Source organism: Girardinichthys multiradiatus, chromosome 22 (genome assembly GCF_021462225.1).
Source record: "Girardinichthys multiradiatus isolate DD_20200921_A chromosome 22, DD_fGirMul_XY1, whole genome shotgun sequence".
In the NCBI taxonomy this organism is placed as follows: domain Eukaryota; kingdom Metazoa; phylum Chordata; class Actinopteri; order Cyprinodontiformes; family Goodeidae; genus Girardinichthys; species Girardinichthys multiradiatus.
Genome location: NC_061814.1, coordinates 19439279 through 19455939, shown reverse-complemented (window position 1 = coordinate 19455939; position 16661 = coordinate 19439279). Strand labels below are relative to the sequence as shown.

General features: G+C 38.7%; 1 protein-coding gene across 1 annotated transcript in view; it reads left to right on the top strand.

The window, feature by feature from the left end:
* The window catches only part of pgbd5 (piggyBac transposable element derived 5), a 32087-nt gene extending 15819 nt beyond the window's left edge, over positions 1 to 16268 (top strand). The window contains exons 3-7 of the mRNA XM_047352411.1: positions 231 to 365; positions 7615 to 7795; positions 10388 to 10585; positions 11242 to 11347; positions 13328 to 16268. Of these exons, the coding sequence (XP_047208367.1) occupies positions 231 to 365; positions 7615 to 7795; positions 10388 to 10585; positions 11242 to 11347; positions 13328 to 13523 (816 nt within the window). The 3' untranslated portion in view covers positions 13524 to 16268. The remainder of the gene's footprint in view (positions 1 to 230; positions 366 to 7614; positions 7796 to 10387; positions 10586 to 11241; positions 11348 to 13327) is intronic.
* The last annotated feature ends 393 nt before the right edge of the window (positions 16269 to 16661 follow it).

Genomic DNA, 16661 nt, shown 5'->3' with positions numbered 1-16661 from the left:
GAAGAAAGTGTGAAAACTACATATTCTTCATAAACAATTTAGTTTTTTCCATTATTAACGTGGAAAACGGCAAAACCTATACCTTTTCCAGACTTATCAAGCCTAAAAGTTACTTATCAAGCTTATCTAATGATATCTTTATAAACTGATCAAGTAATAACATTGGATCTGGTTTAGTTAAAATGTTTTAATACAAGTCAACATGTATAACATCATCTGTGTATTTCCAGGTTCTTCATGAGCCACTGATAGACGAGGACCCTGTGTTTATCACCACCTGTACAGAAAGAGATCTGAGGAAGAGAAAGAAGAGGAAGTTCAGTCTCTGGGTTCGACAGTGCACCTCCACCGGATTCATCTGTCAGGTACAGGCACTGACTGCTGGAGGAGAAACGTCACTACACAGCAATAAGTAAAAATCACAGCACTTTTTGAAAGAAGTGAAGGCAGGATGTGCATCTGCTTTGATTCAGTTTTAATTTTCTGCTTTGAAACCTGATGGCGAAAGTTACATTAAATATGAGAAATTCTAAAAGGCTTTCATAAAAACATCAGAGGCTTTGATCTACAGCCCATTTCTGATCTCTATCTCAACCTATTACTTGTGTATGGTGAATAGAGGAAAACAGGTGTAATGCAATTTTTATTTTGTCAGACTGATGTTCAAAAACTGCAAAATTCATTTTGAAAATTGGTTGTGAGCATGAGAAATGGCTTCTGGCTAAAATAGTGGTTGTTAGTTTCCTTTTGATGCTGCAGAATGGAGCATTTTCTGGCTTCAGATTACAATCACAGATAGAGCCGCTGTGCTGAATGACGACGTTGCCCTCCATGCAACCTTCCACTCCTAAGCTTGTCTCTTATGTAACACCACGGATCCTCTGAGGAGCAGAACGGTAGAATCGGTCCAATCCTCCCAAAAGCAAAACATTGCACAACTTTTTATTTAGATTTTTATAACTAATTGTGTTTCACCACTGTTATAGGCAGTGTGTTGTAAGTATTTGACAGAACATGTGCCAACAAGGATTTAGGTATCTGCCTCAGAGTCACTGTTTTTAATTTTGCATAAAAATAATAAGCGGTTTTCCTTGAAACAGCTGCCTAGTTACTCATATCATATAACAGTTGCTCAGAGGAAAATATCGTTGATTCAGAGTAGATCCAGTGTCGGTGTCCTTTTTGTCTGTTTTTGAAGGCTTTCTTGTCTTTCTTCTTATGTCATAATTCTCATTTTAACGTAAGATTATATTATCCTGTATGAACTAAAGCCCCGAGTTTCCCTCAGACTATTGGATCCAATAGGTTGAATTATTAGATCCAACCTTAACAAGGGAGCTTCAGGATTAAGCACTCTACAACTGTTTGATAAACTAACACAAAGTAGTGTTGTGAAAATAGGAGGAAAATTAAATCTGGTAGCAGATTTCATTTTAGGGTAGCAAAAGAGACTACATCTAGAGAAAAATAATATGCTTTGATTTAAAAATTCAGTCATTTTTCAGATTTTATTTTGTAAAAACAAATTGAACCCATTTATTTTTCCTTCCAGTATACTTTGAATTGGTCTGACACAAAGCATTAATGCTTGTGGTTGTAACATTACAAAATGGTGTGTATACTTTTGCAAGGTGCTCTAGATAGATCACAAAATGACGCTTCTATACTCACCAGCCACTTTTATTAGGTACACCTGTCCAACTGCTCGTTAACGCAAATTTCTAATCAGCCAATCTCATGGCAGCAACTCAATGCATTTAGGCATGTAGACATGGTCAAGACAATCTGCTGCAGTTCAAACCGAGCATCAGAATGATGAAGAAAGACGATTTAAGTGACTTTGAACGTGTCATGGTTGTTGGTGCAGACGTGCTGGTCTGAGTATTTCAGAAACTGCTGATCTACTGGGATTTTCACGCACTACCATCTCTAGGGTTTACAGAGAATGGTCCGAAAAAGAGAAAATATCCAGTGAGCTGCAGTTCTGTGGGATCAAATGCCTTGTTGATGCCAGAGGTCAGAGGAGAATGGCCAGACTGGTTCGAGCTGATAGAAAGGCAACAGTAACTCAAATAACAACTCGTTACAACCACAACAAGGCACAATACATCGAACCTTGAGGCAGATGGGCTACAGCAGCAGAAGACCACACCGGGTGCCACTCCTGTCAGCTAAGAACAGGAATCTGAGGCTACAATTCGCACAGGCTCACCAAAATTGGACAATAGAAGATTGGAAAAACATTGCTTGGTCTGATGAGTCTTAATTTCTGCTGCGACATTTGGATGGTAGGGGCAGAATTTGGTGTCAACAACATGAAAGCATGGATCCATCCTGCCTTGTATCAACGGCTCAGGCTGGTGGTGGTGGTGTAATGGTGTGGGGGGTATTTTCTTGGCACACGTTGGGTCCCTTAGTACCAATTGAGCATCGTGTCAACACCGCAGCCTACCTGAGTATTGTTGCTGACCATGTCCATCCCTTTATAACCACAGTGTACCCATCTTCTGATGGTTACTTCCAGCAGGACAACGCGCCATGTCATAAAGCATGAATCATCTCAGACTGGTTTCTTGAACATGATAATGAGTTCAATGTACTCAAATGGCTTCCACAGTGACCAGATCTCAATCCAATAGAGCACCTTTGGGATGTGGTGGAACGGGAGATTCACATCATAGATCATGTGTGATGCTCTCATGTCAATATGGACCAAACTCTCTGAGGAATGTTTCCAGTACTCTATGCCACAAAGGATAAAGGCAGTTCTGAAAGCAAACAGGGGCCCAACCCGGTACTAGCAAGGTGTACCTAATAAAGTGGCCGGTGAGTGTATATTTCAGACAGCCTAATGTGTAAATAAAATACTCACCTGTTGGTTTTGGGAGTTGTTTCAGTTTTATTTATATAGCGCCAATTCACAACACATGTTGTCTCAAGGTACTTCACAAAAGTTAGGTACATACATTCCAATTAATCCTAACCATTGAACAGTGCAGTCAGACTTAGTTATTTATTCAAATTGGATAAAACGTTTTTCTGTCTAAAGAAACCCAGCAGATTGCATCCAGTCAGTGACTTGCAGCATTCACTCCTCCTGGATGAGCATGTAGAGACAGTGGACAGTCACTGGCGTTGACTTTGCAGCAATCCCTCATACTGAGCATGCATGTAGCGACAGTGGAGAGGAAAAACTTCCTTTTAACAAGAAGAAACCTCCAGCAGAACCAGGCTCAGTGTGAGCGGCCATCTGACACGACCGACTGGGGGTTTGAGAGAACAGAGCAGAGACACAAAGAGAACAAAGAAGCACTGATCCAGGAGTCCTTTCTTTGGGAAGGAGAAGTAAATGTTAATGGATGTAGCTCCTTAAGTCGTTTCAACTAGAAAGAAAGAACAGATCAACTCTGAGCCAGTTTTCAAGGTTAGAGTCTGAAAAAGAGCACATATAATTAGTTACAGTAAATCTCAGTCAATCGCCATGTCTAGGAGAGAGAAAGGGTTAAACACTAAAAGACAGGGCTATGTGGATCATCCGTAGAGGGTGAGCATTAAGTTGTTGCCAGCAAAAGCTCGGACAATGCCCCTCTCCAGAAAGGTCAGAAAGGTGTCACCGATAGACACCGAGTCAGGCCAGGTGTAGCTTCTAGGAAGAGAAAAGAGAGAACAAAGTTAAAAGCTGAAATGACAGCAAATAATGCAACATTGGAGAGTAGTGTGAGAATGTAGCGAAGAGGGTGAAAGTGGTCATTATGTCCTCCAGCAGCCTAAGCCTATAGCAGCATAACTACACAGATAGTTTCAGTTTAGATTGTTTAGTTAAACGGCGCTTATTTACAACAATGTCATTTCAAGGCACCCCACAAAGGGTCCCACTGATGGTCATTGTTATACTAAAAACCACAAGGATTAGGATACGTCTCTCTGTCACACTGATTATAAAACCATTGGAAAAGAGAAGGGGTCATACAGGTAGCAGAAATGGAGGGTGTGTTTGCACCTCAACCATAACTGAGCCGGTTTAGGCTAAACTTGACTCCTCCTTACTCCGTCCAACAGGGAGGGAGGAAGGCTCCCTCCCTGATAAACTAAGCCACTCTAACTATAAGCTTTATCAAAAAGGATAGTTTTAAGCCTAGCCTTAAAAGTAGACAGGGTGTCTGCCTCACGGACTAAAGCTGGGAGCTGGTTCCACAGGAGAGGAGCCTGATAACTAAAGAATCTGCTTCCCATTCTACTTCTAGAGACTCTAGGAACCACCAGTAAACCTGCAGTCTGAGAACGAAGTGCTCTGTTAGGAACATATGGAACAATCAGATCTCTGATGTATGATGGATGTATGATCATTAAGGGCTTTATATGTGAGGAGGATAATTTTAAATTCTCTTCTGGATTTAACATGGAGCCAATGAAGGGAAGCTAAAATAGGAGAAATATGATCTCTATTTTTAATTTTCATCAGAACTCTTGCTGCAGCATTTTGAATCAGCTGAAGGATTTTATATGTGGACATCCTGATAGTAAAGAATTACAATAGTCCAGACTTGAAGTAACAAATGCATGGACTAGTTTTTCAGCGTCACTCCTGGATAGAATATTTTTAATTTTGGCGATGTTCCGAAGATGAAAGAAATAAATCCTAGAAACCTGTTTAATATAGGATTTAAATGACACGTCCTTGTCAATAGTAACACCAAGGTTTTTTACTTTATTACTGGAGGTCAATTTAATGCCATCCAGGTTAAGTGATTGACTAAGCAGTTTCTTTTTTAAAGACTCCGGTCCAAAGACGACAACTTCTGTCTTGTCTGAATTTAGAAGCAAAAAATTTAAAGTCATCCAAGTTTTCATATCTTCAAGACATGCTTGTAGTCTATCTAACTGGTTGGGTTCATCAGGATTTATGGATAAGTAAAGCTGAGTATCATCAGTGTAACAGTGAATATTTATCCTATGCTGCCTGATCATTTGACCTATTGGAAGCATATATATATAGTAAAGAGAATTGGGCCAAGTACTGAACCCTGTGGTACTCCACAATTAACCCTAGAGTTTAAAGATGATTTATTATTTACATAAAGGTTAGAGTCTGAAAAAGAGCACATATAATTAGTATATTAGTATATATTAGTATATTTCAGACAGCCTAATGTGTAAATAAAATACTCACCTGTTGGTTTTGGGAGTTGTGGGAGCAACAATCCCATACCTTGCAGAACAAGTCATGTCTCACTTTGTGGGATATCCTCACATGAAGGTGTCCACCTGCTCTGCTGCAGCAGCTCATCCTGTGGATTAGACTATAGTCAACCTCTTCTCCCAAAAAACATATTAGTGAGCCTGTTACTTTTTAATGAAAGTATGTGTCACCCCTCAGCTCAAGCTTCCTGGGAAGGAGACATTATAGGGGCCAGATCAACCAATCAGACCCAGACTTGGGAGTAACAAGAGCACTACACTATGTAACATTAGACAGACAAAAATCAAAAGGATTCTTACAATTTTTTTCTAAAACACGTTCTTTAGACTGACAAAGACCAAATGCAACATACACATTCAAGACTTAACACCATCAATGATATGTAAAATTCTGACCACCTATAGATCATTTTAAAGCTTCCTAAATTTTCAAGTTGGCAAACTAAAGTAAAGTAAACTAAAGTAAGTAAAATCAGTCAGTGTTGTAAGGGGTGCAATGAAGTACTTTCTAAACAATGGGCAAGTTCTATTTTAAGAACAGTATTTGTTTTAGTGCAGCTCTGAGGCTCTGTCTCTATAAAAACTGTAAGAACTTGGAAAAGTCATTATACCCCATTTTATAGTTACCGTAATAAATACCACAAAGTATTGTAATAAAATATTTTGGTCTAAATCGCTTATCATATTTTGGAGACCAACTGCGTGGAGTAAGATGTTGTTTTGACTAGACCTGTGGTCTGGCAGGGACACTTTGAAGTGACCTGGAGAAAAGTTCTTGTTGTAGGTTAAAGGTTAAATTTGAGTGCACCATATCACTTAGAAAAACACTGCTCTATAAAACTAATAACGCCAACTCCTAAAACATGGGGTGTGAGAGCATAAAGACTTTATCTCCAGATGAAGACCTGAAATATGAGAGCAAGACTAATCATCCATGAGATGGAAACACCATCTCATGGGTGAACACAGCTTCAGAGACAATAACCTGATACCTCCACCAAAGTGTAGTAAAGCCATGCAAATAATCTTTTATCAGTAGGTCTCTCACTAAATAAACACTGCCAAGAACTTTAATTTGAGAATGACCTTTCCAAGTACATCTAGAACAAAAACAACGGAGCAGTTAGACAAGTACAACCATACAACATGATAAATGTAAGACCTTTTACTACACATATCCATAAATAGATTACATTAAGCAATTTATCTATAAACTCTCCTCATTTAACCTGGTAACATGCCAGAGTTGCAATAGTTCAAAGAGACACGACAGCAAACCAAACCATTTTTTATTATTTATTAATAGATTTCTTATAATGCCACATTTACATTCCAATAAAAAAATTATAAAATGTTGTATACGCTGTGCTTTATATGCTGAAGCCACATTCTATTACCCCATCCATTTTAGGGAAAACCCATTAGCACTCACGCTGACTGCAGCCATCTGGCAGCAGCTCCTCCTTTGCCAGTTTGCTGGCTCCACTGATGTATTTTTCGTCTGGATCAGGTCTGTCAAGGGACAGAAGACCGAAAAAAGTATAGATAAAATATTTTTTGGAATCAATCGGACTGCATTAGTCTGTGCACCACGTAAGACTAGCCCAGCATGTTTACAAACCATCTCACAGATGAATGGACTCCCCACTCTAATGGCTACATAGCTAATGTTATAAGTGAGATAATGAGATGAATGCCATTTAACCCAGTGCAGTTTGCAAACTGTTTTTCCTAAGTGATCATAATTTCAAGTTTATAATATTTATTTTGAGATGTAGAGATTTAATGTAAGAAACAGTGAATCTAAACACTTTTACCTGCATAAAATGACAAAAATTAAAATTTCCAGAGGAAGCATAAATTCTAAGATATTGATTTTTTTTTCAGACTTTTAATAATATTTTAATGAATATTAAAACCAAAATTTTGCTTTAAATAAATAAACATATCAGTCTCAACCTTTATTGCGCATCTGGATGCTTATTAATGTGTAACTATAACTTTATTAAGAGGTAATTATGAATCACACTGAATACACAACCTTTTGGTTCTTCTGTACAGTTTCAAAAATATTTATCAATTATTGATAATAATAAGTCCTATATTTACCAAGTAGGTAAATGAAGGCTCCTCTACATTTATGTGCATCCCTGATAAAGATGTTTTAAAAGTCTTCTAAATACATCTTACATTGTAATTGCATAATCTTGCACTAAAAAAGTCTGAACAAATTCAGTCTTTAACCTGATTACATTTATTCACTCTCATGTCAAGAAAGAACAGTTTTTTTGTATTTAATCCCCAATGCAGCAATAATTGGCCCCCATAAACAAATGTGACAGAACCATAGGTTCTGTCAACAATGTTTAGTCGTTCTGTACCTCATGTTCTGTCTGGTTCCACCACACTATGCAGATCTCCGTCCATCTGAAGGAGGGACAGGGCACAGATGGACTGGCCACCTTGAAGAACAAGCCACAGCTCCACAGCCTCGTGGCCAAGCAGCTCTGTCAGAACATCTCCGGCAAGAACACCATCATCTTCACCGGGCCGTCCATCACGAGCCTCGGCCTCTTCACTGAATTCAGCAAGCAGGGTACACGAGCCCAATAAAGTAGCAGCCGCCTTCTTCTGTCTTTGGAGCGCAGATTGTAATCTCGCAGCTCATCTTATCCACTTTTTCGTTTTAACAACTTTGATTCGTTCATTTATTTTTAAAGTAGGTTTGATGACGTGACAGTGTTGTCTAGTTGCTGTGCAAAGGATAAGAACACAGCATAAAAGATCACGGGTTTTACAGCTTGAATTGTCCGTATATTGCAGCCTTTGCCCATCATGCAAGAAAATTGTTATGACTGCAATGAGTGTTCAGGTCCAACCTTTAAGCCCTGAAATGTTTTTTCCTTGAAATGTTATTTTTTGCAAACTAAACCTAGAAAGACTCTCCTTTTCTCCTTGTTTCCAAATCTTTACTTTGAAGAGTGCAAAATGTTTTCATTGAAGGAGAAGCTGCAGTTAATAAGCATGCATCTAATCAGGATTATCTCTTTCCCTGCTCCGCTCGACACATACTGTTTGTTAGATTGTAATAACAGTCTAATAAGGATGCACTGATCAGGCAGTACATCGCCACTACTGGTTTCCAGTTTTCTTCTATTCTGATTTTACTGTAACGCATGAAAGGGGACAAAAAGGGCTGTGGGTTCCCATGTAGAAGTAGTACTTTGGACCCCGGCAAAAAAACGAAGGAATTGCAAGATTATCTCCACTTATACAATAAAACCAAATGTCCCTCACAAGTACATGTGGCTGGTCAATAGACTGAATGTGGTAAAAGTTCTTACTTTTGATGCATTTCATGAAAAAGAAAAAAGATCCAGTTTTTCCACAGAGATCAGGGCCAATCAAGGGAAAATTGGTTGAACCTGATTTGATTAACTGGTGTAACACTACAGTCACATATTCCAACAGTGAAAATAGGTTTATGGTTTAATTAGGACTTTATCCCAGACTATGCAGAGTGTGGCTTTTGTTTTACCATAAATAAAATAACAGGCCTACTAATCAATCCTTTAAACTCTTCTTTCCATACAAATGACATATTTTTAGTGTAGATGCTTTGCAAAAGCACAGATGGAGACTTAGACAAATGGGACTGAACCAAGCAATAATATAAAGAGCCTCTCTTTTCTCTCACCTGACACCGCTACTTTATTCAAGACAAGTTTTTGTACTTTCACTCTGTGTTTAATCAAAGCTATTCTAAACAAAACTCTTGAGTTATCTGGAGCTTGAGTTTCCCTGCACCATGAGGACTAAAAGACCAGCGATATGATCAACATTGTGCCATCAGCTCTAAACATCTCACTCCCCCACAATAAATGGCTGTTCGAACACATTGTCCAACATTTTCCTCTCTCAATTTTATCTTGCATGTTTAATTTGCAGACTTAATTGCTCTGTGTTATTCTGCAGCACTCATGAACATAGACACAAGCTGTTTTCTGAATTAAGTCATCAGCAGCGCTCAACCAAATGCTTGCTTTGCCCCTGCTCATCGAGGAAGAAATACAGTGATTCAATGGTTGCATTGATGAGAGAGATGAACAGCTAAAACATGTCTGCAGGTTTTTTGTTCCATAACTAAAGGGAGGCAGCATGAAAGCCACATGAATTGTCCTCAATGTGCCCTTTCTTTTTGGTTAATACCATTGAATTTAGTTTGTGTTAATCAAATTTCTGCTATTGCAAAGTAACCCTGAGAGACCAGCCAAGAAATACAGTGCCATATAAAAGTATCCTTGATCTTTTACACATTTTGTGACTCAAATATCTGCACATTTTCTTGGGATTTATTGAAAAATACCAACAAGTTTCTGATGAAAGGAACATGATATATGTTTTTTTTTTTATCTAAATCTGAACAATGTGGCACTGAGTCAGTACTTAAAAGAAGGTGCTACTAAAGCCTTAGCTAAAGTCTTCTGGAGTATCTAACATCTTCCAGAGACTGGAGGGTTTTACCTTTTTTTTTTTTTCTATGCAAAAGAGCTGCAGCTCAATCAGATGGCATGGAGAGTTTCTGTAAAGATTAGATTTCAAATCTAACCATAGATTTTTTGCTGTATTTAGATCTGCACTTAGACTAGGCCACTTCAACACATGAATAATCTTTAATCTAAACCCTTACATTGTGTCTCTAGCTGTATGTTTATTGTTTAGAGTCGTCGTCTGACTGGAAGGTGCCCCAGTCTTTGGTCTTATGCCACCATTTGTTCACTGATGTTCTCTAACAAACTTCTGAGGCCTTCACAAAACACCTGGAAATATACTGAAATTAAATGACACACAGATTAGTTATTAAGGTAAATGGGGCCAAACATAAATGTATACCACATCTTAATCTGTAAAAACGTGTTAAAACCATGTATCATATTTCTTTCACTTAACAGTTATCTATCACATAACAAAGTTCAAAAGGAAAGATGAGGAAGGATTTAGCAAGGAACTTTGAAATTAGGTGTCACTCATTGTATAAAAAACAAGCTTGGTATTTTTGGATCAACAAATCAGATGTTCTACTAATCATTTTAAAGTTCTGTTTTCAAATATGCACATTTATATGAGTTGGATAATCTGGAGGTTAAGCTAAACCTCTTTTTTAATATTTATTTGTCTGTCTGTTCAGATATCCACTGCTGTGGCTTACTGAGCACCAGGAAGAGCGACTGTACAGGTTTGCCACAAAGCATGCTGGTCTGCAGCTCCACGCCGGCGCAGCGCGGCCAGTCACGTGTGATGATGAAAGGCAGCATGTCCCTGATCAGCTGGTACAATAAGGGACACTTCAGGTTTCTTACCAATGCTTACTCACCAACAAAACAAGGTAAATAAAAAAAATATCCTCTTCAAAGTGAATTTTTCTACAACTCGAAGTTGAAGTTATATTTGCCATTTTTAGTTAAAATAAGATTTAGTGTTATTCTGTGATGTGAGCTTGCCATCAGTAGATAATTGCTCAATATCAAGCATTCCTGATATTGAGAAACAATGAGAGCTTTTAATCCCCAATAATCCTTTTTTAGGAGGGAAACACCCTCATACTGCCTAATCCACTGTTTTTTGTGAAGTTATAAATCTAGCCGTGTTTGTGCACTGTAATGGAGGAGGAGTGTGGAAGTGAGGCCCCAGATCATTTAAACATTTACTATCCAGCGTTAATTTTCTTTGGCCTGTGTGTATGTGTGGGTGTCTGTGTGGGACTTTTTGTAATCTGGCATTAAAGACAAAATAGCTTCCAATCCTCTCATTTCTTTTGAAACGGCATCAAAATTGATTGTGTTAAAAGTTATAGAACCTCTTTTAAATTTCAGTGGTTGTGTGTTAATGCAGATATGCAGGCAGGTATGTTTATATGAATTTATTTCTTTCTCAGTCCCTCCTTCTCTATACTCACATTTACAATGCAAGCAATAAACTGTAGCTGTTCTCTTTTCTGGAGACTCTCTGGCTGAGAGTCATCATCTTTGTGTTTTTTGGCAGGTATGATTATTAAGAGGAAAAGTGGAGAAATTCCATGCCCCCTTGCCGTCGAGGCCTTTGCGGCGCACCTCAGCTACATCTGCAAATACGACGACAAGTATAGCAAGTATGCACAGACCTAATGGTGTTCTCATTTTCCTTTGTATCTGTCCTTCATTGTTAGTGGTATGAGGATATAGAAAAATAACTCTCCCACATGGCCTTACGAGGCATTTGACACTGTAGCTTATTTATTTTATTATATAATATATATATATACAGGTCCTTCTCAAAATATTAGCATATTGTGATAAAGTTCATTATTTTCCATAATGTCATGATGAAAATTTAACATTCATATATTTTAGATTCATTGCACACTAACTGAAATATTTCAGGTCTTTTATTGTCTTAATACGGATGATTTTGGCATACAGCTCATGAAAACCCAAAATTCCTCTCTCACAAAATTAGCATATTTCATCCGACCAATAAAAGAAAAGTGTTTTTAATACAAAAAACGTCAACCTTCAAATAATCATGTACAGTTATGCACTCAATACTTGGTCGGGAATCCTTTGGCAGAAATGACTGCTTCAATGCGGCGTGGCATGGAGGCAATCAGCCTGTGGCACTGCTGAGGTCTTATGGAGGCCCAGGATGCTTCGATAGCGGCCTTTAGCTCATCCAGAATGTTGGGTCTTGAGTCTCTCAACGTTCTCTTCACAATATCCCACAGATTCTCTATGGGGTTCAGGTCAGGAGAGTTGGCAGGCCAATTGAGCACAGTGATACCATGGTCAGTAAACCATTTACCAGTGGTATTGGCACTGTGAGCAGGTGCCAGGTCGTGCTGAAAAATGAAATCTTCATCTCCATAAAGCTTTTCAGCAGATGGAAGCATGAAGTGCTCCAAAATCTCCTGATAGCTAGCTGCATTGACCCTGCCCTTGATAAAACACAGTGGACCAACACCAGCAGCTGACACGGCACCCCAGACCATCACTGACTGTGGGTACTTGACACTGGACTTCTGGCATTTTGGCATTTCCTTCTCCCCAGTCTTCCTCCAGACTCTGGCACCTCAGACTCATGCAGAATTTGCTTCCATCCGAAAAAAGTACTTTGGACCACTGAGCAACAGTCCAGTGCTGCTTCTCTGTAGCCCAGGTCAGGCGCTTCTGCCGCTGTTTCTGGTTCAAAAGTGGCTTGACCTGGGGAATGCGGCACCTGTAGCCCATTTCCTGCACACGCCTGTGCACGGTGGCTCTGGATGTTTCTACTCCAGACTCAGTCCACTGCTTCCGCAGGTCCCCCAAGGTCTGGAATCGGGTTTTCATGAGCTGTATGCCAAAATCATCTGTATTAAGACAATAAAAGACCTGAAATATTTCAGTTAGTGTGCAATGAATCTAATATATATTAATGTTAAATTTTCATCTAATATTTTGAGAAGGACCTATATATATATATATATATATATGTGTGTGTGTATATCCAAAAATACTGCTGCGTGAGCACCACAGGTCTCAAACATCATGCATTCAAAAAATTAACACAAATGCAACTCAAATATCGCGGCCATGACCCAATTATATTACTTAATCTCATGCTATACTATACGGACGGCTCACTCACCTCAGGATGCTAGATGCTTGAAATTGAAAGTGAAAATAATGTCATCACTTTCTGTCTGATTCATTCAGCTAAAAGTTATCTGCCCATATAGAGGCCCTCATAGAGCATTTGAATTCTATTCACAGATGATCATTTGCTCCTATAATATAAAAAGGAGTAAAACAGGATTGTGAGGTCAGAAAAAATTAACATGTCCTGTCCTGATACTGCAGAACATTGTGAATTCCCCACTATTGATTCCAGTTTACACAAACTATTCAGTTTGATAGTGCATCAAAAATGACACACATTCTTTATTCATGTTTAAATCTGTCTAACAGGTGTTTTGGAAAACACTGCCATTCATGGCAGGATATACAAACAAAGGCAATAAAACAATGTATTTAGATGCAGTTAATTTTATCTGTTATTTTTCAGTTTTGTGGTAAACATTTGTGTTTTGTTTTTTTCCTGTTTCTCTGTGTTATAGATATTTTATCTTCCATAAGCCCAACAAGACCTGGCAGCAGGTGTTCTGGTTGAGCATCAGCATCGCCATCAACAACGCGTACATACTCTACAAGATGTCCGACGCCTACGCCGTCAAGCGCTACAGCCGAGCGCAGTTCGGAGAGAGACTGGTCAGAGAGCTGCTGGACGTGGACGACTGCTCCCCCACACAGTGAGAAGAAAGAGGAGGAGGAGGATGAAGACAGAAATACAATCTCTCCCACATGTTAATTTCCACTTGGTTGTGCAGACCTTCTGGGTCTGTGTCAATGTGCCAAGCTACTGTCTGTCTTCCTGTAGTTGTTCATTTCTGCCCCTGTAAATATTCACTAACACACAACTGCACTGTATACATTATTAAGAGCCACCTGGGACAGTTCCCCTGCCTCAGCTGCTACTGTTAACCACACATATCTGTGTCAGCAGGTATCAGTCGCTTATGTGTCAGCAGAAGCAAAGATGAAGCAAGAAACAACGAAAGGAGGAGGATTTCACTCATAAATGATGTCACCTTAAAATCTTTAGCTATATCAAAGAGTTAAACTATCTAACAATTTAATAAACCTAAATAAAACTGAAAATATATTTAAAATACTATTTAAAAAAACAACACACCTGGCACCTTGTAACACAATCAGAGTAAACACAACACACTGCATGCATCGAGAATGTAGATTGTGATGTTTGATGTTTAAGTGTGAAAAAGATTGTAGCTCCAGGCGAGCTGTGAAAAAATTGTGTGTGTATGTGTTCAGTAAGTAGAACTGCCACTTGTATGTCTGATGTTGAACCTGAGGATGGAAATGTGCGACACCTTGGACTTCGTGCTGCTGCGCACCATGTTTGCTAGAGGTGCATTGTCAGTAAAAAGTGATGCTTCATACAGCACTGTGTCCATCCCTTCATCACAACTGCCCACATCAAAAAAGTCCAGACAATAAAGCCATAAAGTTCCCTCTGAACTTTTTCTTTTTTAGTATCTTTAACGGCAAAAAATGATACATCCGAACAGTGCTTTGTATTGTATGTTACTTGAACTTTTCCACAGTTAGTCATGTTTCTTAGATGACACAGGTGATCAAAAAGCATCTTGAAGACCTTTCTAAAGTTATCATACCCACTGTAAAAACATGGTGGTGGCAGCAACATGCTGTGTGGATGCATTTCTTCAGTAGGGACAAAGAAAGCTTGTCAGAGTTGATGGGAAGGTGAACGGAGGAAAATACAGAATAGTCCTGGAAGAAAACCTGCAAAGGCCTTGAGACAGGCACGTGGGTCGACCTTCCAGCAAAGCTGAGATACAACGGAACGATTGAAAACTGAGCATATTCCTGCCAAAGTCCAACTGAGAGTCTGTGGGATGACTTAGAAATTGCTACTCACAGATGCTCTCCATCCAGTCCAACTGAGCTTGAGCTATTTTTGCAGAGAAGTGGCAAAGATTTTCTGTCTTTGCAAAACCATACTCCAAAAATTATTCCCTCTGTAATCTGCATTTAGATTTTTTTAATTAAAAACCTTGCATCCTTTTCCTTCTGCTTCCCGGTTACATACTACATTGTGTTGGTCTATTGCAAGAAAATCCCAGTAAAATAGTTTGGCATTTTGGGTTGTAATGTGACAAAACGTCTAAAGGTTCAAGTGGTATGAATAATTTAGCAAAGCAGTGTGTTTTCTTTTAGGATGGTATCTGATTAATCAAAATAAGGGATAACTGCCTGATTTTACTTTCTAGACTCTTCTTATTCATGACGTACATTTTTTTTCCTTCATTAATTACATCAATAAATTGATTCCAACAAAACATTAAACCCCACCCCTTTTGGGAGGAGTAATTTTCTCCTGCATCAAAGCGAAGTATAACAGAGTTTTGGAGGGCAGGAAATATCTGAGTGCTCCAGCGTTGCCAGGCAGTGAGTACAGACTTGGCTGCTGTTCAGGGCTCTGTTCGGGTTGTAATGTTTGCCGGGATTAAAGGTGGATGCAGGGGAAGAAATTGGCTGCAGATTAGAGCTAAAATTACATGAAACATGGTTTGACATTAATTTGACTTAAACGGCAGCTTATATTACAATGGGATTTCTTGAAACAGGAGAGCATTTTTTTCTGGGATAATTCTCAGTCTGAGCATCCTGTGGCATTATTCTCTTTAGAGAAACCACCATTTCCTTTTGTGCGCTTAAACTGCTTCATATTGCTCTCTGAAATATGGCTCCTTTTGCTTGGCCTAACATGGTGAGGTTTTGTTTCTATTGTTATGCTGGAAAACCTTATGAAGACTTTTATACATGTGAAAAGTTTTGGTGTGAGCTCGCTGTACCAGCATGGTTTGGGGTGTGAATACATGTGATACGACGACATTCATTGGTCCCCGACCCCTGCCATAAGAGTCTTGCACTTTGAAAGCTTTAAAGTTAGTAAGATGTTTTTAATTTGGGCTAAAACAATTTAAATATACATTGTTCGTATAGGTCAGATCTGTAAATATAGGTAGAGAAATGAATGATATATATGTGAAAATGAATGAGAAGAATTGTAACAGAAGGGATTTCCACTGTAGAATTACAGGTATGTCGGTATTTTGGTCAATAATCAGTCACTCACACTGAGGATTGTTTTTTTTTTTTTTTTTTTTTTTTCCATCCAAATCATAGCTGTTGTTAGTGTTGTGCATGTGAACTGCTGAACTTTGTAAATGAATGTGTTTGATCACTGTTTGCCACCAATTAACACTGTTTATCCAAGGGTGCACATCTCTCCTGTCACATATTTGTCAACTCATTATTTTAATACAATGTTTGATATCACATCATGGCGACTGTTTTCACTCGACTGCAGAAAAATGGAGAGCTGATTAAAAAAAAGCTGAAGTGTTTGGTACCCCTCAGTCTGTGCATTAAAAGGTTCAAAGAAACACACAACTCCCTGTCTGCAAGAGTATTTACACCGCTTAAACTTCACAATTTGCCACATTACAACCACAAACTTCAGCTTATTTTACAGAGACAATATGTGATGGACCAACTCAAAAGTAGTGCATAATTGGGAAGACGTTGAATGGTTTTTAGAAAAATCTGGAAAATGTGACACATTTCAATTCATCCCCACTGAGTCAAAACTTCTGGAACCACATTTTGCTGCAATTGACAGCTGCAGGTGTTTCTCTTTGCAGCTTTGCACACTTTTATCCAATGGATTTGCAAAAGAGCTCTAGTTTTTTCTGATTAGATAAAGAGCATCTGTAGAGATAGATTTTTATGTTTTGCTACAGATGCTTAATTTAGTTCCAGACTTTCACTGGTCCATTCTTACAC